The sequence below is a fragment of the Cucurbita moschata genome, unplaced genomic scaffold (genome assembly GCF_002738365.1).
Source record: "Cucurbita moschata cultivar Rifu unplaced genomic scaffold, Cmos_1.0 Cmo_Scf00009, whole genome shotgun sequence".
Lineage (NCBI taxonomy): Eukaryota > Viridiplantae > Streptophyta > Magnoliopsida > Cucurbitales > Cucurbitaceae > Cucurbita > Cucurbita moschata.
Window position 1 is genome coordinate 4,350,573 of NW_019268525.1, and position 24,120 is coordinate 4,374,692.

General features: G+C 38.1%; 4 protein-coding genes across 5 annotated transcripts; 3 read left to right on the top strand and 1 right to left on the bottom strand.

Moving 5' to 3' along the window:
* Positions 1–3,177: 3,177 nt before the first annotated feature.
* LOC111448045 (nitrate regulatory gene2 protein-like) lies at positions 3,178–6,752 on the top strand. Its single transcript, XM_023087494.1, has 5 exons — positions 3,178–4,988; positions 5,070–5,156; positions 5,236–5,438; positions 5,617–5,840; positions 5,947–6,752. Exons 1-5 carry the CDS (start codon positions 4,007–4,009, stop codon positions 6,593–6,595), a joined length of 2,145 nt encoding a protein of 714 aa, XP_022943262.1. The 5' UTR covers positions 3,178–4,006; the 3' UTR covers positions 6,596–6,752.
* Positions 6,753–6,889: 137 nt separating this feature from the next.
* Positions 6,890–10,814, bottom strand: LOC111448034 (cytochrome c oxidase assembly protein COX11, mitochondrial). Of its 2 annotated transcripts, none has more exons than XM_023087478.1 (9): positions 10,393–10,814; positions 10,197–10,276; positions 9,735–9,886; positions 9,136–9,493; positions 9,002–9,054; positions 8,400–8,472; positions 7,696–7,800; positions 7,365–7,445; positions 6,890–7,293 (listed from the first exon to the last, which is right to left on the bottom strand). In XM_023087478.1, the coding sequence occupies exons 2-9, from the start codon at positions 10,254–10,256 to the stop codon at positions 7,192–7,194; spliced, it is 984 nt and encodes a 327-aa protein (XP_022943246.1). In that variant the 5' UTR covers positions 10,257–10,276; positions 10,393–10,814; the 3' UTR covers positions 6,890–7,191. The 2 variants fall into 2 exon arrangements, with proteins under 2 accessions (XP_022943246.1, XP_022943247.1); XM_023087479.1 differs by having other exon boundaries at positions 10,371–10,814.
* Positions 10,815–13,459: 2,645 nt separating this feature from the next.
* LOC111447355 (protein SCAI-like) lies at positions 13,460–20,961 on the top strand. Its single transcript, XM_023086481.1, has 9 exons — positions 13,460–14,418; positions 15,272–15,478; positions 15,594–15,833; positions 18,546–18,612; positions 18,702–18,893; positions 19,039–19,130; positions 19,718–19,900; positions 19,980–20,116; positions 20,262–20,961. Exons 1-9 carry the CDS (start codon positions 13,921–13,923, stop codon positions 20,440–20,442), a joined length of 1,797 nt encoding a protein of 598 aa, XP_022942249.1. The 5' UTR covers positions 13,460–13,920; the 3' UTR covers positions 20,443–20,961.
* Positions 20,962–21,965: 1,004 nt separating this feature from the next.
* LOC111447356 (histone H3.3) lies at positions 21,966–23,601 on the top strand. The gene is made up of 5 exons (XM_023086482.1): positions 21,966–22,072; positions 22,575–22,646; positions 22,744–22,820; positions 22,911–23,001; positions 23,099–23,601. The coding sequence occupies exons 2-5, from the start codon at positions 22,575–22,577 to the stop codon at positions 23,267–23,269; spliced, it is 411 nt and encodes a 136-aa protein (XP_022942250.1). The 5' UTR covers positions 21,966–22,072; the 3' UTR covers positions 23,270–23,601.
* Positions 23,602–24,120: the final 519 nt, after the last annotated feature.

Genomic DNA, 24,120 nt, shown 5'->3' on the forward strand with positions numbered 1-24,120 from the left:
GCAATCCGTGGATTATAATCCTCTTCATTCGAGATTCTACAATGGCGGACTTTGGGTCTAGTTCAGTAATCTCCCGACAGATCGATTTGACCTTGTGGAAGTACTGAGCAATCGTCATATCACGTTGTGAAATTGACAACAACTCATTCTCCAGAAGTTGTAGCCTCGTATCATTCTTCTTTGAGAACAACATCACGAATGTGTCCCATGCTTCTTTCGGTGTCTTGTCATCCCAAATATGTTCTAACATCTCTTCTCCGATGGTGGTCTTCAAGGCAAACATTGCTTTGCCTGCTTTGATTCTCCATTTGCGCAAGGCGTCGTTAGAATCCTCCTCTGGCGGCGTAGTTTCACACCCGCCAACGATCTCCCAAAGATCCTGTCCTTGTAAATAGGACATCATGCATGTTGCCCACGTGTTGTAGTTGTTGTTGTTGAGTTTCTTAATTCCTCCAACGATTTGGAAATCACTCATCGTGTTGGCCATACCTCAGTAATACCAAACAAGTTCTTTTGACACAAGACTTGCAGAGTCACAGACTTCTCACGACACAAAAGAAACTCACTCACCACTAATCTCAAGAAATCGTTTCTGATGTGGAAGATCAGGCAGAGCTGCAACCACAGAGCATACTAAGGATTCCAAGAGATCAAATAACCTACACTAACCTCGCTCTGATACCAAATGTTGAACACAACTCACTGTGGGAAACACTCGCTCTCTTTATTAAGACCAATCGAGAAGAGAATACAAGACACTCTGTAGAATACTTCTGCTTTTTATTGTTTTTAGATTTCTTGGATGAATAACCTAGGTAGGGTGGGGGTATTTATACTAAGAGTAAACAATCTATATTTAACCAATCTAAATCTAGACCTAACCGATTTGAATCTAGACCTAACAAATTGAATCTTTCTCCTAAAATATCTACATCTCTTTCTCCTAAAATCTCTACTAAAATAAATATACTGGGCTCGTACAATTAGGCTTGACTCTATTGGGCTAGTACAATTATTGGGCTTGACTCTATTGGGCTAGTGATGATATTTCAACAAGAGAGAGCTTGGGGATTAAGAAACAGAGAGCTGTAAGGCTTGCATGTCGGACACTTGTTAAGATTCTGCATCCTGCAATCTTTCACTGTTTCCCAGATCTTTCACGTCCTCTGCACCGCATTTATTACATTGGATCAACTTCCATTTTTGGAACTCAAACCATTACTATAAACTTACCCTCACTCCTTATTATAAAACCTCGTATCAATCGAGGAGATAAACCAATGCTAACGAGAACATCCACTCTTGAACGAAAATGAACGGTGAGATCCTACCTTGATTGTGAGTGGAAATAAAAGGCGTAGAAACTTAGTCTTTTAAAAAGTTTGAGAGAAATTTCAAAAGAAAAATCTAGGGAGGACGATATCTACTAAAGATAGTTTTAGACTGTTACACAAATCCACTCTCAATAACACAACACTACGCAATTGGCATTAGCAACCCAAAGATAACCGTAAGTGAGGTTGAGTCTTGTCCTCTCATTGTGAAACAGAGTAAGCAAACTGCTCCTACGTACTCGGAGGTAAAGGAAGTCTGAAAGAAACCCTGAAGAGTAACGTGAGTGTGTCAACATTCAAACAACAATCTAGAATCTAATTAAACATTTGATGGTCTCGACATTCTCTTAAGACGATGGGATCGTACTTCTTGTCTTAAAATATATATCTTATCCTGGTTTATAAAAAAATTGTAAGCATGGTGCGGGTTATGACATAAACTTCCAAAAATCAGTAAGTGTCCTTTGAGGAGTGGATGGGAACAAGGGTAGATGCTCTTTGGGGTTGCAAAAAACAAAACTCAAATGCTGTAGCAATCCATGCTTGCAAAAGCCGTAGAGATCTAATATGGCCCAAAGAAGCTCCCTACTTGGACACGTCAAGCAACGAGTCCTTTCAACATGTTTTGTTTCTAGCATTTGATGACCTCGACATTTCCTTGTGACATGTTTCCGTTATGTACTCTTTACTTTTAAGAGTCAAAGCGGTCTTCACAGACCAACACAAATCATTCTAGCATGCCTTGTCCTAACTCACCTGCATCCTAGGAAAATTCCCAAGAAATCACTTAATACATAATTATTTCAAGTTTACGATTGAACCATTGAAAAAGAAAATACATTTTGTTGTTATATAAACATTTTTTAGTTAACCTATTCTCAAAATCTCTCTCATTCATACATGGTCTCCTTTCATTCACATAACTCCTATTTTATCGTATGTCACACATTATTAATTCAATCAAAATACACCAGCTTAAGATTGTAAAACAAAATATCAATAAATCTTAGGCTGAATTACAAGTCCGGAGAAAAGTGTCTCATAAATTTACAATCTTTTTAGATACCTAATAAAATTTTAAAATTTGAATTTGCTCAATAGAAGTAAGCGATCTATTAAATATAAAATTAATTTTTTTAATCAACATAATCCTAAAATTAAATATCTATGGACACAACAATTAAAATTAAAGCATCCATAGAATTATTAAATTTAAGAACTAATTTATAACTAAACATAAAAATAAAAAACAAATAAAGATGATTATCCTTTGGAAAGAAGAAAAATGTACCCAAAAAAATTGACACAAATCTTTATAACAATGAAAAAAGTAAACAACGTTCCTTTCCACGTCACTAAGTAGCCATGATGTACCTCACCTTATACTAAATGTCCAGACTCAAATCTCAATTCCATTATTAACAAATTATCTTTGAACCTTTAAAAAGAAAATAACTTTTTCATATAAAAAATAATAATAAAGCGGAAAAGGAATATTCAAAATTCAATCACCTCTCTTCAAGAAAGGAGAAAAAAAAAAAAAAAAAAAAAAAAAAAAAAGCTTCCATCTCTTTCTTCTCTCTCATTCCACTAACAGCAGCAGTGCAGAGCTCCATCACTGTGAACATGGCGAAGTTAGCTGGCAAAAGTTACAGAGAACAAAGCGCAATTTCCATAAAAACCGGACTTTAAGGAGCCGTTACACTTTCTCTTTTGAAAATCAAGGGTAATTCCGTCATCTCCTCACCTTTGCCAATGAATGCAACTATTCTCTCTTTTCTGACACCAATTTTCCTTGTTGCTTGTGCATTTATAAACTGTAATGTGAAAGGTTTTTGCTTTGCTTTTGTTTTTAATTTCTAAAATCTGATTTCTTTTTGTCGTACCCGTGAAAAGGAATGCTCATTATAATTGTTAAATTGAATGGTGAAGTATGTATGTTCTATAATCTCCTTTGTGTTTTTCCTTTTTCTTTTGAATTTTTGGTGTAATCTACACATTTTTCGAGGTGTTTTCTTGCTATGGTGAATACAGGAGATTCCCACTAGACTATCATGTTTTTTTTTCTTGCTTTCTTCCATTGTTAGGTTCTTGATCTCCATTTTTCTTCATTATTACTGCCTTTCCCTTCGCCTCTGCAAAGATCTTCGTTTCAGAGGCTCGTTGATGACTGGTCATCTCAGCCTTGTTTTGTTTTGATGTTTTTTTATTTCGTTTTCTTCGAGTTTTCCGTTGATGGGTTTTATTTTATGAGTTCCGACAGTCGCTGCAATTTCTGGCTTCGCTATGTTTCGTACTTCAAAACAAGCTAATCCTCTGTTTTCTCTTACTATGTATGTAATGTGAAGTAAGCTTCGCCTTCTCACGCCCATTCCCCTTTCTGGGTCTTGTCCTTTCTTTGCCAACACGCTTTCTCTGGTGTGGGTTCTTGATTTCGTGGGCGTTATTGCGTTGTTTGTTGAACAGGGGTTGCTCTGTTTTCTCGAGGGTTTTCGCTTTTTTTTTTGCTCCTTTTCTTGAAATCGATTCATCTCGATGCTCGATGCTGGGGAGTTTGTTCTGAAAATCAAGGTGGGAAGCCGTTGATTTCCCATGTGGGTGTTCTGGTAATCGAAATTTCATGGCTTCAACCTCGATTTCATGAACTGGGTCATTGAAATTTTTGGGGAAGAATGGGTGGTTCGAACTCCAAAATCGAGAACAACGAAGCCCTACGCCTTTGTAAGGAGCGAAAACGGTTCATCAAACAGGCCATCGATTCGAGGTACGCTCTAGCCGCTGCTCATGTCTGTTACGTTGAGTCCCTAAAAAACGTTGGCGTTTCTCTCCGACGGTACGCCGAGGCTGAGGTTCTTATCGAGTCGTCTATGTCATCGTCGGCCACCGAACTCGACAAAACGCCGTCGCATTCCTCTTATCCATCGCCGTGCCCGTCGCAAACCGCCGATGTTTCGGAATCACCATTGCAAGAAAGCCCCATTTCGCCGCCGATAGCCACCATTAGTTATATGGTCGCCGGAAGCAATCCCCCTCTTACCGTAAAGGTCCAGCCGAGTAGCCATAGTTATGCCTATGAAGAATCAGTCGCTTCCCCATTTTCACCGCTGCCACGTCCGCCACCGCCACCTCATGAATCAGGATCTTCTTGGGATTACTTTGATACCCATGATGAAATTGAGAGCTTCAGGTTTATGGGGACTGGTGGGGGGATGGATGTGAACTTTGAGGATGAGAGAATGTGGAAGCAATTCAAGGGAGAAATGGCTGATGCCAAAGATGAGTTTCAGGAAGCAACTGCAAAACCAGAAACTGAGCTAAATGGTAATGAAAATGGTGGCCATATGAGCCCCTCTGGGCCTGTTGAAGAACAAAATTTGGAGATGGCAAGACAGGAAGACAAAGAGCTTAATTCAGCTAGTTTGTCAAGCAAAGTTCTGCTCGAACAATCGGGTTCCAGAGGCTCGATCAGGTTGGAGAAGAGTTTGTGTACTGAACAGGAAGATCCTTCAGAGTTCATAACTCATAGAGCTAAGGACTTCCTTTCCAGCATTAAGGAGATTGAGCATCGGTTTCAGAGAGCTTCAGAATCTGGGAGGGAGATCTCTAGAATGCTTGAGGCCAACAAAATCAGAGTTGGCTACCTTGAAGCAAATGGTACATTGATGAGTTGTGTGTATATGATTTCTGTTGGTTGAATTGTTCACTAATATTCGTTGTTGCGTCGTACTGTTGCAGGAAACGTATCCGGTCTTGCTTTCTTAGATCCTTTACGTCGTTTACGACTTGTTTGTTGTCCTGCAAAGCCTGCCCTCTTTTCTGATGGTAAATTTTTTGGATGAAAGCCATTTCCTCGTTCATTTTTCTGTAGTTGATTCTTAACAAAGTCCTATTATATTTGCAGAACCTCATAAGACAAAGGTGATTACATGGAAACGGTCAACGTCGTCACGGTCATCTTCGTCGAGAAATCCTCTTGCTGGAAAAGATGACGCTGATGACAGTGCAAGCGAATTTGTAGAAGAGTTCTGTATGATCTCTGGAAGTCATTCCTCTACCTTGGATCGGCTTTATGCATGGGAGCGAAAACTCTACGATGAAGTCAAGGTATGTAACTTCGTCTAACATGTTGCATTATAACATTGAGTTCCTCATTTAGATGATATCTTGAGCTGATTGTTTCGGTCGCCGAAATCTCGAAATAAGATTTAGGAAATGGGACTGAATTACCTGGTAACCTCATTGAATAAGCTTGTTTATTCGTTTGTTTTGCTCTTACTTTTAGGCAAGCGAATCCATTCAGAAGGAGTATGATCGTAAATGTGATCAACTCAGATACCTATTCGCAAAGGATTACAGTACACAAGTGATCGACAAGACGAGGGCAGTTGTCAAGGATCTGCACTCTCGGATACGAGTTGCTATCTATTCTGTCGATTCGATTTCAAAACGCATTGAGAAAATGAGGGATGAAGAGATGCAGCCACAACTCATTGAACTAATTCAGGGGTAAGAAGGATCAGTGTTTTTTCTTCGTCACAATCGAAAAGACGACACGACGTATATTTGCTCATTTCTCACAGCTGGTTGCTATGCATTTGCTGTTTGGACGCAGGTTGATCAGGATGTGGAAGGCCATGCTCGAATGCCATCATGCACAGTACATAACAATATCATTGGCATATCATTCGAAGAGTGCTACCATGGGTACGCCTCGAGCAGACGTGCAGAGGCAGATAACAGTCCAACTTCAACAAGAGATTGAATCGTTCGGCTTAAGTTTTGCCAATTGGATCAACAGCCTTGCATCATATGTTGGTGCTTTGAATGGCTGGCTACAACACTGTATATCACGGGAACGCTCGAAGAGCAGAAGGCCTTTCTCTCCTCGTCGTGCCATTGCCCCACCTATCTTCATCCTATGTCGCGATTGGTTTGCTGGAATCAAAGACCTTCCATCTAATGAACTTAGCGATGCCATCAGAGGCATCTTGGGAGAATTGCAGTGTTCAATATCTCAACAAGCTGAACTACAGAGGAAACAGAAGCAGCTTGTTGAAGGGGAAGAACCTGAAGGGAAAGACGAGGAGAATAACGACATCGTATCTTCAAACTTAAGTTGCATACATTCAAGCCTAACAAAGGTTCTCGATTGGCTAACGAAATTTTCCGAGGCCTCGCTCAAAATGTATGAAGATATTAGACAAAAAAGCGATGCTGCACGTACAGCATATTTGAATTATAGGCCACGCTCAGAATTATAACCATGTAAAACTCAAGTTTGTCTTAGATTGAATCTTTGTACAGTTTTGAAGAATTTGCAGAGGCTCTGAGATTGCATGATGATGCTCATTTTTAATTTGCCTCCATAAATCCTGCTGATTTCTTGAAACCTGTTCTAGTTGTTCTTTTTTTTCAGAATCGAAATCAATTTTGAACCAATTTAGAATCATGTGATTCTTATGTCTATCTATGCAAAGAAAACATTCATCAGTTATGAACACTCGGAGGGCCTCACCCAATGCACACGAACTCATGTGTTAACCGTACTAATTGAATTATGCTCAAATTTACATCGACGTATCGTTCGTTTATTACTTTTTAGCACATTTTATCAAACATAAAGTTTATAAATGGTGTTACATTGATACCCACATTTTGAGTGTCCAAAAGGCCAATGACCTCAAACACAAATTTCTATTATTTCCATAATCTCATGGGATATGATTGAATCTCAATCTCAAATAATTAAGAAAGAAAACTTTTCTTCCGACTATTCTCTATCAATGACAAAAAAGAAAAGGTATCAATTGACACTGTCCTCGCTATCTAAAAATTAACGAATGACTCCGTTCATCAGCTATTCTTCAGAGACCTTGAAAAAAGTGTAGGATAAAATCAGATTGTTGATGCCATCCATTTTTGGATCAGTTTCAAACTCAGGATCAATGTAAAAGAACACCTGCAGAATCATGACATGCATCAGATGGTTTGCTTAAAACCCAACTCTGAAAGAAAGAAACATAAACTCACAGGCATGTCAATCTGCTCCCCAGGAAGGAGGCGCTGCTCCTCGAAGCAGAAGCATTGTATTTTATTGAAGTAGATTGCAGCCTGGAAAACAAAAAGTCTCATTCTTTATGATCTTGATGAGTTTTTAGACAAAGAAAAGGCCATTGGTTTATCTTCTTAAGAGCTAATGCCTAAGAAGCATGGACACAGATACATGATATACATGATATGATATGAATACTCCTCTAACGTTGCACCTATGGTACAAAATTAAGGATTTCATAGCGTACAGTAGTTTAAATTTATTAAAACTGTGGCTTATACAATACAATGTTGGGAAGCTAGTTTTTACCTTCATAGGTGTAACATTGTACGTAGACACACCAGTAATTGGAGTTGAACTTCGATTTTCAGCAGTATAGAATGCAAGTGCACTTTCTCCAGGTTTTACCCTCACCTAAGACAGCAGATGAAGTTAGTTCCTACTCTAATGGAAATCTTGTTTCTTGCTGAGCGTGCGTATTTGTGCTTTATTGGTTCTGTGACATCCCAAATCCACCGCTAGTCGATATTGTTCGTTTTGGCCCGTTATGTATCGCCGTCAGCCTCACGGTTTTAAAAACGCGTTTGCTAGGGTGAGGTTTCCACACTCTTATAAGAAATGTTTCGTTCTCCTCTCCAACCGATGTAGGATCAATCCACCCCCCGGGCTAGTGTCCTCGCTGGCACACCACTGAGCCCTAAAGGGAAGGGGGGTGGATTGTGAAATCCCACATCAGTTGGAGAGGGGAACTAAGCATGCTTTATAAGGGTGTGGAAAACTCTCCCTAGTAGACATGTTTTAAAAATCTTGAGGGGATCCCAAGAGGGAAAGTCCAAAGAAAACAATATTTGTTAGTGTTGAGCTTGGACTGTTATAGGTTTTGTTTCATGCAAAGGGTGTTCAAGGAAATAGGGACACCATATGAATGACGCTACAACGCCAGTAAGCAGACGTGTCAAGATTAAGACGTCCGTGTGTGTGTGTTATATATATGCATCTACAAAAAGAATCACCTCTCTCTGTGTTGGGATAAACTTCCAAGGCATTCCATCAGCTACGTCAGCATTAAACTGCACAACAATATCCCTAGTAACAAATGAAAAACTATCAGTCAATAGCTGAATTAAAATTGTATTAATTAACCATATTCAAAATCCACCGAGTACTTAACCTTTACCAAAACATTATATAATAGTGAAGTGTAATTATAAGAAAGGAACTATTAATGAATATCCCAATGCCTCATTTCCCAGGTAGCATAAGAGAATATATATTTTTTTCTTCAAAAGTGAAACAGAACTTTTCATATTTAAAATGAAAAATGGCAACAGAGTGCCATCAGATCACAAAGCATGAAATATCTGAAGCACGAACTAAAATTCTTTTTTAAGTCTTTCTTAGTCATTCTACCCTCAGGATCGCTCTCATTCAAATGTGGTCACAGTTCATTCATGTACTGTTCCTTTACTCGGATGTCACAAAGAACAAAAGTAATGCAATAATTGCACTAAGATTGAGAAGGAAAATTACACTAGGCAGGAATAAAATACTTCAGAAAACTAAAACAAATCCAATCATTGCTTCAAAACAAAAGTATGTTAAAGAGAATTCGAACCGTGTAGTTACTGTTCCATCTTTAGCATGGCGAGCTATCTTTTCTTCAACACTCTACATAAAGGAAATCCTTTCTCAATTGAAAAGCAGAGAAATGCGTAATCTGACACAATGTCGAAAACTAAAGAAAGATACCTCACGGCGCTGAACAGTGCCTCCATAACCAGTAGCTTGGCAGAACCTCCTATAAAGAGGAACAGCAGCATAACTACATCCCACCATAGCAAAAACCAATGCTACAAGGTATAAAAGCATATTTTTGGACTTCCGTTCGATGGTAGCTTTAGAGTAGCAGCGTTGAATATTGTACATGGAAGAACACCTTCCAATATAACGAGTAGAAGGAGATGAAAGCCAATGAGACTTGTGAAATGACTGTGAATGGAAACGACGTCCCAAATTCAAGCTCCTTATATCTAAGCCAGAACTTTTATAAACATTACAACTTTGGCTAAAATTATAAGTTGATTGCTGAAGAAAATTGGATGTCAACCTGCATCCAAAAAGCGTAGAGTGACCATATGCCAACAAAAACAGTAACTAGTCCACAAGATGTGATAGCTTAGAGATTTCCAAAAACACACTATGAAGATGTCAAATAAATTCAATCATAGCGAGAAGGAAAACTCCACAGATTACACCAAGTTTAGAAGCCGATAGTAAAGCAAAATAATTATCGAACATTGAAATGTATCTTTCATCAATGGAAAACCATAGTCCCAGGAAAAACTTACGATGCATGAACATGTGGACGGAGATTACCATTGCGAGACCAGACGTAGCTTGGACACCGCAACCCTTGATCAGCCTCATGACAGGATGCAACTGTCGCAAAGCTCAAATGTTCTAACGCACCACCTCCCATAAAAGCAAGTGTTCCAAAGGACTGCATCATTCAAGCAGATCCAATGCCATCATTCTTTGATATATGGGATAAGAAAGGTGGAAATTTCATCTATAATATATTAGAAAAGGCAAAATCTTGAAGAAACATTCTTGGGCCATTACACTACATGAACTACACGTGATAACAGAATGGTATGAGTTGTATTTTCTCTCATTAGACATTACTACATTTCACAACTAAGTGTTCGGCGGATTCAAATTCAAATTCGATCATTGAAGCTGTGCTACTTGATTTGATACACTAATTCTTCATAGGAAAAAGAAAGAAAAGAGGCAAAGTAAGTTCTTACTGTAGATTGGGTCTTAAGATTCCTCCTTAGTAGCTGCCTGATCATTCCTCCACCAGCCATTGAGTCAGTATATTTATAAGCTGTTTTAGATTAAAAAAAAAAGTCTTTAGAGCCAAAAAAAAAAAATTGAAAATAGAAACTCATTTCAGGCCTAGCTCTTAAGAACCAACTTACAATCTAGCTGCGATTCTCTTACCTGATGGTCAAGCCCAGAAGAAGTTATTGAAGTTTGGGAGAGGTTTGCGCTTCACGATTGTGCCATTCGTCTTCGACCCTGTGATAATTTCTGGCTGCCGAATATAATTTCTGGATCGAGATTCTGGATTTACCTCCCAATCTTCGGTATTTGGAGATTATTCAGAAGTTAGCGAGTTTGTGTGGGTGAGCTATTGGGGGAGAAGAAGGGACTAATGCGGGTGATTCGCGGGAGGAGGATGTTTTCTTGAATTCGAGGAGGTGGATTTTCCGGTGAGTTATGTGCCGGTGGAACGATGAAGAATGGGCGGGTAGGGCAGACAGCCCGGGGAAAAAAGGCTGAAGCAGGCGTCGACGTCCGACGAATTTCGTTCTCAAGGGAAGGGTGTCATGGCTTCTTCTCAGCCGCGAGTAACGCTGTCCAAATCGGAGAAGGCTTTGAATTCTCTTGAGGAGGTGGGCCTTAAGGATTTAAGCCCAAAAAGTAGTAGCAGTCAGCCCGGGAGGAGGAAGATGCTTGCTAAGTCGAAAAAAAAACAAACATGTTCTTTACCTTATTAGTTCCAAAACTGTTGGAGACTATTTTGAAAAACATCATAGTAGTTATCGGAGACATTCTAGCGATGAATGTTAATGAGATCGTTGAAACTGCCATATTCATCTCTGCTGCTAAGCCATCAATGGAAGAAAACGCAAATTCACTTGAACCATCATCAAAGGAGAAGTTGAGAGACCACTAATGAAACGCGAGACCAATTGGTTTCATTTAAAACAAAAATTCATCAATTTGTGTTGGCTTATGATCTTTTAAAATTGAGGAGCCTGGTTCGATAATCTCTTTCAGCTAAATATTATAGATTATTAAAAAAAAAAAAAAAAAAAAAAAACTCTTGATCTACTTTTTTGAAAATGGTAGGACAACATTCGTATCAACCCACCACTCATATCCTCATATTCGTTACCGAACTCTTATTTAATATAACATTATCTTAAGCTTTTTCAACAAAAAGTTGATAGAAGACATAACTTTGTTTCCCTTTTTGTTTCACGATCATTCCAAACCCACTTGACAAAGTAGCTAAAAAAACAAGCACTACTCATTGAAATCCTCTCAGTAAATGCTTTGTAGTTTAGAGGTCGTCAAATCCACCCAAAAGCAAGCATACAAATGGGCATATTTGAGGGGTAAAAAGCCACAAAAAGAGAAAAGGGGCACAATCCCAAGGCCTCTTTTAAAGTGTACAAGCTTGTTTCCTCAACATCATCATCATTAGAGAAGGCCCTATATTCTTCTTGGTTGGTGTCGATGAATTAAGGCCTCATAGGATCCTTTCATTTTGGCTCCCTTTTCTTTTCCAAACTCCAACTCTTTCTTTTTATCCCTTCTCTGTTAAGTATTAGCCAAACACTCAGCCTTAACTTTTATCTCATTTTTACCCTTTTTGATTTAGAGAATTTCCTTTTTACATTTTAGAGCCTCCACGCTACTCTTCTACAGCCTAAAACTAATGTCGAATTAGGTTAAGGAGTTGGGTGATAACAGTTCCTACTCTTCTACAGCCTAAAACTAATGTCGAATTAGGTTAAGGAGTTGGGTGATAACAGTTCCTCTACACCTGCCAATAGCGCTTTGCTTGCACACTAGTAGCCTTAATCCTTCTTTCATATTGTATCTCAAATGTATTGTCCAAGGAAAAAAAAAAACATTACTTCAAAATCAAGTGTTAAAAATTGCAATAAGTCAATTCATGTCTCAGTCATTGAGAGCTTAATCTTATCAGACAATTTATTGAACTAAAAATGTGATCCAATAGTGCAAAATAAATATATGAAGACAAAACATGTCTTTTCTAAGAAAAAAATTATGGCAAACTTTGTCAATTAAGATCTCGAGATGGTTGGAGTAAGCACAAGAAATAATGGATTTTATTAGAAGGGGATGATGATGATTTAAGATGTTGGACACAAAGGACACAAATTTGTAGAGTAGAGAAAAAGTATCCCACCTAATAAAGTGCAACCTCCATTAATTGTCAAAGCTCATGCCCCATTTATTTTATTTGTTTTTCTAATTCAAATCTAACCACCAAAAAAAAATTAGGATTTTTTAATTTTTTGAATTATACAACTTATTAGCAGCATGATAAAATTTAATCAAATTACAAATTAGTTTTATTTGCTCTCCAAACCTTTTCAATTATGATTTTAATTTAATTAAACTCAAACATGTAATTATCGTTGGTATATGAATTAATTATTAAGTTAGCTCCGAAAAATAATATTTTAAAAAACCAAATATTTTTCTCTTTCCTAATCATTAGTCCTCACCCAAGTCAATGATCCCACGTGGCAGTGTCCAATATGAACAGTTCATTTATATATATATTTCAATTATTGTATTATTTTCTCTTCCATTCAAGAACCACCTAACTATTGTGTATCATATGCCGACCAATCAGTTATTATTTATTCCTTATAAATAAATAAATATTAGAAAATGGAGAATGTGCAGTGCAGCGCAGCGTTTGGTGGCTGAACATTTTGAAAATTAATTTTTCAGATTTGAAATATAATTTCATACTCTATTATTTAATTATATTGCATATGCTTTTCTTTCTTCCTTTCGTTGGCCATCTTATATTATTTATTTAATATCATCCATTTCGTTATAGGATAAACTAATTCACGCTTACCCTCATGCCTGCCAGACTCATTTCTCCTGCTTTCATTATTTCATTACATCAAAATATTAAATTATCCATTTAATTTATTTTTTGCGGAAATTTTGCAATATTAGTATTTATTTTGTAAATTAATTTCCCTTTCCTACATAATTCAATAAACTTTGGTCAATAATTAATATTATCTTATTCTTTTCTAATATTCTAACTATATAATTCAAATTTTAATTATTGATTCATAATCGGGATGGAAATATTAGCAAAGCGGCAAAAAGTAAAAAAAAAAGAAAAAATAGTAGGCATGACCGTCGGATCAGAAGATGCATGGCGTCAATCAACGGTCAAGATTTGAGATGACAAAATTTAATGGCAGTGCTCAAAAAACACACCTCTCCCACATGTCTCATCACTTCTCCTTCCTTTCTCCGCCATAGCCGCCAAAATTCCTGCCATTTCCGGCCGCTCTCCGGCCTCCGCAATTCGCTTTTGACGGATTTCAAGTCCAAATTCCGTTTCATACGACAGAGTAAAAGCTAAGGAGTTCGAGGAGGAAGAAGGACGGAACAGAAAAAGTGGTTTGATTTATGACACCGCAATACAACCAAACCCCACACGAGTCCCAAGCAAAAAGTCCCAACTACTTATCTCTCTCTCTTTCTGGTGCTCTGTATCGTATAAGCACGTACACGAACTTGCGCGCGCGGCACACTCTCTTTCTTTCTCTGAAGGAAGCTCACTTTCTTTGTTTCTTTTCCTCTGATACTTCACTTTGCAGTTTCGATTGTTCTGTTTTTGTTCGATGAGAGCCGGTGATTGTGGCTACCGGTCTGGTAATTGAGACCTCCGGAATGACCGACAGCAACTCTGTTGCGAAGACCTTCCGAGCTCTGGTGGAGAGCGCCGACCGGAAATTTGCTAGGGTCCAAGACGTCCCGGCTTACGGCCGTGTGGACAACCACCACTATTTTCATAAGGTTTTCAAGGCATATATGCGTCTATGGAAGTTCCAGCAGGAATTCCGCGCGAAGCTTGTTGAATCTGGTCTCAACCGCTCTGAAATTGGCGAGATCGCTAGTCGGATAGGTCAGCTTTACTTTGGGCATTATATGAGAACCAGTGAGGCCAGGTTCTTGATTGAAGCCTATGTGTTCTACGAAGCGATTCTTAATCGAAACTATTTTGAGGAATCGAAGAATTCGAGGAAGGATCTGGGAGCGAGGTTCAAACAGCTGAGGTTTTACGCGAGGTTTTTGCTGGTTTCGTTGCTTTTGAATCGCACGCACACGGTTCAGGTTCTCGCCGAGAGATTGAAGGCTCTGGTGGACGATAGCAAGGCCGCTTTTCGGGTAACTTCTAATTTGCTCAATAATTATAACTGAATTTTGGATTATGTCAAATATTTTCAGTTTGCTGATGGACCGTTTTGACGGCCTGTTTATTTTTGGAGCTCGTTTGTTTTCACGATCCAGCTTATTTTTCTAATTTTGGCTTTTGATTCAATGCTGTCTAGACCTCGTGTAGCTTAGTTTGTTCTGTTGTCTTTCTTTCCTTATCATAATTCTAATTAATATTTAAAAATTCGATTGCCTTTTCTTTGAATTGAAGAGCAAGTTTATCCATTCATTTGGTTTCTTCTCAGCTGCCCAACCTAACATAGTATAGAAACATTTATAATATGCTTGCACTATTTGTCATGTTTGTGTCCCGGAAATAGTTTATCTGGAAGGGCTCTATCAAGAAATTGAATCACGCTCCCAACAAATGCGAACAGTGGAGGAGTAATTTTTCCTTTTACTTCTTTTTTTTCTTTTTGCTGGCTTGTATGCAACTTTGAATTGAACTTACCAATATAAGATATTTGGGAGATTTTTTAATTATGACTGTTGAGATCAGTATGAGGTCTCCATATAATTATTCGAATCACGGTTGATTGTTGTGTTTAACATTTATCCAGATCTCGTGCTTTAGGTTTTTTCTTTTTTCTTTTTTTCAAATTAAACATGGTTATGTTCATACTTCACAGAGTTTTATGTGTAAGTTTTGAAGAATGAAAATGATTTTAACACCCCTGCTTGATCAAATAAATGAGCTCCCTTTCTGGTTAGAAAGTATCGATATCTTCTTCACTTAGAAAGTGTTACAAGGATATCACTGCAGCTTTTCACTACATAACTGAGGCACGCTAACTATTGCTTCTAGGGCACCGACTTTAAAGAATGGCGGCTAGTTGTACAAGAAATTTTCTGCTTCATGAAAGTAGCAACAATCTCAATGAATGTCAGACCTCTGCGTTACTCTGCTTCGTTTGATTCCCATCAGTTATCCCTTCCATTTGTAGCTCGTTTCCATGCAAAGAGGGTTCTTAAATTCCGAGATGCTGTTTTGACAAGCTACCATCGAAATGAGGTGAGTTAACTAGATATATATATATATATTTTTTGTCTGTCGCAAGAGTAAATATAAATCTTCAATGAGAAGAATGCTTATAGATTTAACTGATTTCATGCACTACTACTTTCAGGTTAAATTTGCAGAAATTACGTTAGACACGTATAGAATGCTACAATGTCTCGAATGGGAGCCTGGCTTCTTCTACCAAAAGCATCCAGTTGAACCAAATGAAAATGGTGCTACCATTGATCATTCTGGGGCTTCTGGTATAATTGATATTAATTTAGCTACCGATATGACTGATCCATCTTTACCTCCAAATCCAAAGAAAGCTATCCTCTATCGGCCTTCCGTGACTCATTTGATAGCTGTAAGTTTTTATTTATTCATGAAATTGTTACTGCTTCAGTTGTATGGTAGAGTTTTTAATTTATTCAACTTTTGGCCTTTTCTCAATTGTTTTCTTAGAGAAGAGAAACAGATTTTATTGATGAATGGAATTAAGGGAGGTAAACCCCCCCCAAAATACAAGCAAAATTACAAGAAAGAAGTCCAATTGGAGAGGGAAATAGAAAGACTATGATTACTTAAGGGGTGTTTACATTTACACCAATGAAAAGTGTTGAACAAGACCAAGTCCATTAAACCACCAAAGTTTACATCTCTGAAAACTGAAGCAAGAAGATCGAAAATAGTTGTCCAGTGAATGTTGATCAATTTTTAAATGTTAAGTTGGCCAATTTCTGTATTTTATTTCCTAAGATGCTCTTATCTCAAAATATTTTCTCGTTATTCTTCTGAATTGATTGTGGGTATATGCCCAGTATCTTGTTACATGTGATATGATACCCTGAAGCTCTGCATTCGTTCTGCTTGCACTTATTATCTTGGATTTGCTTCGCATGATCTAATAAGGATAGGAACTTACGCATGCATTACTGAAGCAAAGGAAAATAAGAAGGTTGATAGCATCGAGAGAAGGATCTTTCTCCACAGTTCTGTACCCAAATATTTACCAACCTTTCCCACTTTCTTCTAATACTAAACGCTAATGAACTCACAATGTGCCGCATAACTACCCATATAACACCTAACTAAATTCCAATTCCTATAACCACCCACTGTCCAAAATTACCTTGTCCTCAAGGTGATGGATTCAAAATTAAGATATGTCATATCTTCTCATAATGACTATTGTGCCTTATAGCTATTCAACGTCAGAGGGAGAAATCACCACTTTTTTGTGAGAAAATTCTGCTTCGATGGTTGTTGGTGCTGGAGCCTGTGAGGGGAATTATCAACAGCTCCTCTAGTGCGCACTCCATCTTTTTTCTCAGTCATCTTCACACTTTTGGAGGTACTCAAGAACAGTGTCTCTGCCGGTGTTTCTCCTCTAGCTTCCCATAGTCAGTACTGCATTCAGCCCCAAACTTTTCTCCTTAGCTATTTCCATACTACCTAAAATCTTCATCCTAAACTCCAATTGTTATCACCACCCCCTGCCTATATATTACCTTGTCCTCTAGGTAATGAATAAGAACTAGGATATGCCCAATCTCCTCTTAGTGACCATTGTGACTTCAGGTATCCATAGTAAGAGAGAGAAAGCACCCCTTTTTTTTGGTATATAAGTCTTCGCTAGTCATACTACTTTAGCCCCTCTAAGGTCACTGTTGTAATGCTTGACATGGGAAGGTTGATATGATAGCAGTGACCTCTACATTCAAAGAAAGTATTCCAGCTTCACTCTTGCTTTTCTCTATCATCTTCACAACTTCAGAAGGTACCTTCCCATACACAGTGCTTAGGCTGCGCTTCTTCTCTAGGATCCCATCTCCATTCGGAGCTTCCTTTCCCTACTCTATCAAATCCATGTTTGAAAGTGGAATTTGGCCTCTTATTCTATGGTTTTTTGGGTCTTGATGCAGTCACACTCTCAGCCACTCATGAAATTTAGTGCCCAGAACCTCTCAAGCTCATGTAGTAGCATTCTCAACTATCAACCTTTTTCTTCTTATTGATTGCATTCTATTCTATTTTGTAGCCAATGCCATCAATTTTTCTACTTGGTTATCGAAATCTACCCTTCAAACCCTAATTTTTTGTTTGCGGTAAAACCACTCCTTTGGAATTTTGTCTACCAAGATTGACCATATCTTCTTCTATGCTCCCACCACTTTCTATTTATGAAAAATAGGCACTAGGTATGGCTTTCATTTGTTCAAGATTGGTTTGAGCTTTTCGTGCTACCTTCACTGTTGTTATGGGGCCTTGTTGAATTGTGACACCGTCCTTCCATGTGGATTGTGAACCCCTTGGTCTTCAAGTTTCTTCATTCCTCACCGAGTGTTCCAAGATCTAGATTTCCATCCACCAATGGATTTTAAAGCTCGAGACACATTAAAGCTGAATACCACTCTGGGGCTTAAGCGTGTGGTGAAAAAAAAAAAGCGTGTTTTTTTTTGTGATGCACTCAGTTGAAAAATGTTAATAGATTTTATGTATATGAAGTGATGAAAACTTTAAGAAAACAGAGATTTTATTTTAGGGGAAAAATATTATTTTGTAAAAGAGTATTCGTTTGTGCCTTTTCCCTTATATTGAGGCCTGTGCTTCATTAAGGGAGTCTCACTTTTTTAAGCAAGGTGCAGAGACTGTGCCTTGGGCCTAGGCGTGCATCTCAGTGAGCTTTTTAAAATGTCCAAATGTTTGCCTACTTCACTTCTCTAAAACCAATGGTAATTAACAGTTCCCTCTAATGGACACTATCTATCCCTTGTACAATATCGATATAGTAACCCACCCCTGTACTAATCAAACTCACCAATGACTATGAAATAGTTGATACTCACTATCTACCTTTAGGAGAATTGCAAAAGAAAATTTTTGAGTTTAGTTCTGTACATAGTTAATTAAAATTATCAAGTAGGTCATTTCTGAACCGAAACAATGTTTTTGTTATGAGAATGCCTACTCTGCATCGTGTTTTTTGCCAGATGGTGTGTGTGGTTGCTCTGCCCGCATTTTTTTTTTTTTTTTGCATGATAAGAACTTTCAATGGAGCTTCTTGGCTTGTGATCAGGTCATGGCTACAGTTTGTGAGGAGCTCCTTCCAGATAGTATCATGCTGATTTATCTATCTGCAGCAGGTTAATGTCCTATAATCAATGATTCAAGTGAACTGATCTCATTTAAAATTTTACTATTATTTATTGGCACTCATTGACAATATGTGCAGGAAAATGTTGTCAAAACAGTGTCAATCAAATGGCAAGTTATGGGGAATCAAGAAAATCCGTGAGAAGTAAAGTCATCACCCAGAACTCACGAGAAAATTGTAATTCTTTGCCTGAATCTTGTAAGAGTGAGAAGCGAGGATCAAGTGACCTATATGATGAGTATTTGTGGTTTGGGCATAGGAGTAATGGAGGTACAGTCCGTCATACTCTCTCTCGATCGTCTTTTCTATTGAGTTATGTGGATACTTCATTTCAACTTTTTGTTGTTTCCAATTTCATTGATGCCTTAGAATTCTTCTTATTCTTCTTCTCCTTTTTCTCTCTCTAAATTTTCAGGTCCAAACGTTCTATACCCTGGTGATATAATACCCTTTACACGTAGACCTGTTTTTCTGATAGTTGACAGTAACAACAGCAATGCATTCAAGGCAGGTTTGTCAAAACTTTTACATGTGTTGCCAGGTCATCATGGTTTGCTTCACACTGCTATATTGAAAATGAAATAGGTGGATATTTCTGGTTTTTCTTCAGTATCATCACATCAGCGCTATATACGTGATTATCACGGCTTTGAGCATGACATGAGATAGTTATGACCATCAGATGCATTAAATTGATCTGCTTTCCTTGTATAAAAGGACAGGTGTTGAAGCCAACTATTGCTTGCAACTTTCATGTTGCACTTTCAGTATGAATCTTTTCATGTACGCAAAATTGCCAGTTCACCAGTATCTTACTGACAGCTTCATGTTGATGGACCTGTCTGGTCTAGAGTGAATTTAATTGGTCTTTAGAGATACAATGCTTCAAGAAGTCACTTAAATCCGTCAATTTTTCTATGCTGTCAAGCCTATGTTATGAAATTCTATTTGACCAACCACAAGTCTCAGAGAACTATCTTAGAATTCACTTCGTTTAGTATTCCTAAATCTTACATATTAAGTGCGATACCTTGTTCTGTTGTTACTCTCAAGTCAATCTGACTGCTAACGTGGAAACGATATTTGGTTTTCAGGTTCTACATGGTGCAGAGAGAGGAGAGACTGCCGCCATACTTCTATCACCTTTGAGGCCTGCATTCAAGAATCCTTTAAATGTTGATACGATTCAATCAGGAAGTCAGTTCACTTTTTTCTTGACTGCCCCTCTTCCTGCATTTTTGGAAATGGTTGGCCTGCCCTCGGCCAATATGGATACAGTAAGTTCATTATTACAGCCAAAACTTCTCTTCAAATATTTTCAGGACTTCCGTTTAATCCACAACTTATTATTTATAGGATGTTTACAATGATGCTGAAACCATAGTCTCCTCCGCACTTTCGGAGTGGGAAACAGTTCTTTGTACATCAACTAGCTTGAATATCGTTTGGGCCCAAGTTTTGTCTGATAATTTTTTACGCCGTCTCATTCTCAGGTATTTTCCAGTCAACTTGCTTATGTTATTTATGCAAATATTATATGTACCCAAAGCATCTTTTTTATGGAAGCGTGAATCATGTGGAATGCTCTAGCCATGGAAAGAAGTAACAATTATCTTTCTTTTGTTCCATAATCTGCAGATTTATATTCTGTCGATCCGTGCTATCCTTCTTCAGTACTAAAGAAGATGATGATCTTCCTATTTGTCTGCCATGTCTCCCCGATTCTGTTGCTTCGAATTCTGGAGTTGTCTGCTCAGCAATTCGCCGTCTCGCAAAGCACCTTAACGTTGCAGACTTATTTAACTTCCATGAAGTATGATCACAATCTAGATATTGCGGAAACAAATTCAAGTTCATAGTCTTCCTCAAAGGTCAGTTCACAACCGAAACATTACACCATTGACCTCTTGAGCGTTGCAGTAGGATCACAAATTGGTGTTTGTTCTGAAGCTAAAATTTATGAAACACTGGTAGTGTGATATGGTGGTTGCCCTCCATTTTAATGTTTATGAGCAACCTATTGTGGGCTTACTGTTTAGTTAGATGAGAATGTGATAATTTATTGTAGGTTTCTATCGAGTCTTGAAGATTCATTTAGTTCCCTATTTTTTGGGCCAATTTTTCTTTCGATTCTCTGTGGAAAAAAAGTGGGGAAAAGAAATTGAAGCAGAGAAATGAAACAAGTTACTTGTAGATGCTGGCAAATGGGGGAGTGTACAATCGCTTCTAGGACGCTTATTACGAAAGTGTCAAATCATGAGAAGTCTGACTTCATCTTTGTAACTTGAGTCTGTTCATTATTGGAATGTTATAAGAAAGCATTTTCGAAGTTCAGGAAGCTGTTCTTGTTGCCTAGGATTAAATCATGTCCAAGTTGGACGTATCTTTAAGTGCTATGTTAGATACAATGGGGAATTGACATTTTTACCATTTCATAAACAAATATCAATTAATTAAAATGACTCTTTTTAGAGTTCAAATTAAGTTCGATGTCATGAACAGGAAGGTCATGAGAAGAGGATATGCATGACACGTGTCCCCTCGAGAGGCCGGCCATACCGTCAACACAAACCTATCAATAAGGCAGATCAAAGGGTGGTCGAGACCAAGATCGAGGGCGAGTTGTATTTAGCTTTCGATCAAAATTCTTCTCTTCTCATTTATCTCATGGCTTAGTCTTTTGTGTAAACTTGAACTTTTGTGTTATATCGAGTATTTTCGCCTCTAACTACTAAGACCTTGTCATTTTGGTCACAATTAATTAGTCATAACATTAGACATTCATTTTAACAACAAAACTTTTCAAAGATATATATTTTGAAGGCCAAAATAAAATGAGCACAAATGTTGGAAATTTGTGTTAAGAAAAGAAACTATAATATATTGCAATTCCAGTAACCCAAATTGGATAAAATCCTGTATGGCGATCATTTGATAGTTCTATTTTTTGCAATTCCCGTATATCTCCCAACAGAATAAACAAAACTCCAATTTTCCAATCTTTTATGTTTGACAACTTCAAAATCCAAAGACCCCTTGAAATTGGGTAACACTTCATATTTAACGGTTTGATTCTATAACCTCTCAAAAAAAAAAAAAAAAAAAAAAAAAAAAAAAAAAAAAGAAGAAGATAAATGCCACAGATTTATCGCAATTCCGACCAATCGGAAACGAGAATTGCATCCTCTCGATCCTCGTCTTCCTTCTAAAGGTCACATCCTGGCCGTTCACTCTCGTCGAGAAAACACAACTCACGCCATCATTTACCGTTAGATTCGTACACCGAAAAAACACACGGATATGCTTTCTTAACCGTCCGATCTCAGATTCTATCTTCCAGTACGACCCTATAAATAAGCCCTAACTGCTCTTGTTGTCAAACTTTTTAGCTTCTTTGACATTGAGAGATCTGCTCAAGAAAGAGAAGAAGCAGCGCCAAGCAACACGAGGTATGCCTGATTTTATTTTTTTGTTTTCTTTCGCATTTTTTTATTTTTGTTTTGCTACTGGGGAATATGTTTAGGGTTTTAGACTTCTTTTTTGGGTTTTCTTCTTTAGAGTTGGTGCATCGTTGCTGGATCTTTCTATTTTCGTTGATGATTCATATCCTTGTTCGGCGTTCTCCGCTTTTGATTGTGTTTCCAGACTTAGGCTTGAGAAATTGAAACACTTAAGAGTTACCTGGGTTTTAGGTTTCTCATACGTTAACAACTCCCACTGATTTGTTATCTCTTTTAGGTTTCGTGATCTTTGTTTCTGGAAGTTTCTGAGAACATGGGAATCTGGTAGTTGTTAGGAAATGGGATTAGCTATCAATTAGATGTGACGAATTAGATTTTAGCGTTGTGTAATCTTATGTGAGCGCTTAAATTAAAGCATTTGCCTGACATGAATTTGAGTATGGTACGGTTTAATTGCGAATAAATCGGAAGTGGGGTTTATTTTCCGCAGATGGCTCGTACCAAGCAAACTGCCCGTAAGTCTACTGGAGGAAAGGCTCCCAGGAAGCAGCTGGCCACAAAGGTCTGTTCAATTTTCATAAGTTCGATTCCGTGGGTGAATTTGGTTGATTACTCAATTCTATGAACGTTCTAATGTGGTTATGTTTTTGGAACTGTAGGCAGCACGTAAGTCCGCCCCAACCACAGGAGGGGTGAAGAAGCCTCACAGATACCGACCTGGTACTGTTGCTCTTCGGTGAGTTCACGTGGCCTTTATCTCCCTTGTTTTCCCATCTGGGATCTGCTATACGTGTTTTGTAACTTTCAATTACGTTTTGATGCGCAGTGAAATTCGCAAGTACCAGAAGAGTACTGAGCTTTTGATTAGGAAGTTGCCGTTCCAGAGGTTGGTTCGTGAAATTGCACAGGACTTCAAGGTATGTTCTTATGTCTGTTAACTTATTTCATCTCCTGCTTGTACATTTTGCCGAGGTTTGTTTTATTAAGGTCTTGCGTTAACTTCTATTGGTGCAGACTGATCTGCGTTTCCAGAGCCATGCTGTTCTTGCTTTGCAAGAGGCTGCCGAGGCCTACCTTGTTGGGTTGTTCGAGGACACCAATCTGTGCGCCATTCATGCCAAGCGTGTTACCATAATGCCCAAAGATATCCAGTTGGCTCGGAGAATCCGAGGTGAACGTGCATAGAAGATGATGGTGGGTGTTATTGGCTGCAAGGAGGTGATCAAAGGCCTAATTGATGTGATGATATGGATATGGATGGATGGATGGTTCTTACTTTTGTTTTAAGCAACGTCGGTAGATAGCAATACTAGGAAACTTGTAGTGAATATGTGGTAAAATGGCATAATGCTTTGCTTGTGCATGTTGATGTTTAGCTGTGGATGATTTTGTTTTTAGTTTTTTCTAAAGATGGGAGTTCGATTCTGTATTTCATTGAATTGTGTACTTTGGGCATGCAGCCAAACTAATATCGTTGGTTTAACCTATCACATCTAATCTTTAGTTCAGGTTTGTAAGTTCCAGTTCAATTTTTCTATCTATATTGCTTAGAACGGATAATAAATTCCTATTGGGGTTCTTAGAAAAATTTTCAAGTGCTTGTACAAACTCTTCACCACGGGTCTGGTCCGAAGATGTTGTCAAGCCATTAATATGTCCAATTTACTCTTATATTTGGATTGATAACTAATGAGCAACTGTTCTTGTTCTCCTTACATTGTTGCCTCATCCATTCCTCATTATTAATGTGGACTATCAACAAAGCAACCCTCTAGAATTGGCATTCTTCGTGTATGTATATAATTTATAACTCTTGTGGCACCTTACCCACCAACCCAAAAAAGCTTAGGCTAGGCTAAGCTTTTGCTCTTTGCCAAACTCACTTCATAGCCTCGAGGGTCTGTCCAAATCTAGTAAACGTAGAGAGATGGAGTTGAAGGTGAAGTGTGTGGAGTGCTCACGTAGTTGAGGGGTACAATGCATGTGAGGTTGGTTTATTGTCTCGAGATAGTCATAGGAGCTTTGTTCCCATTGTT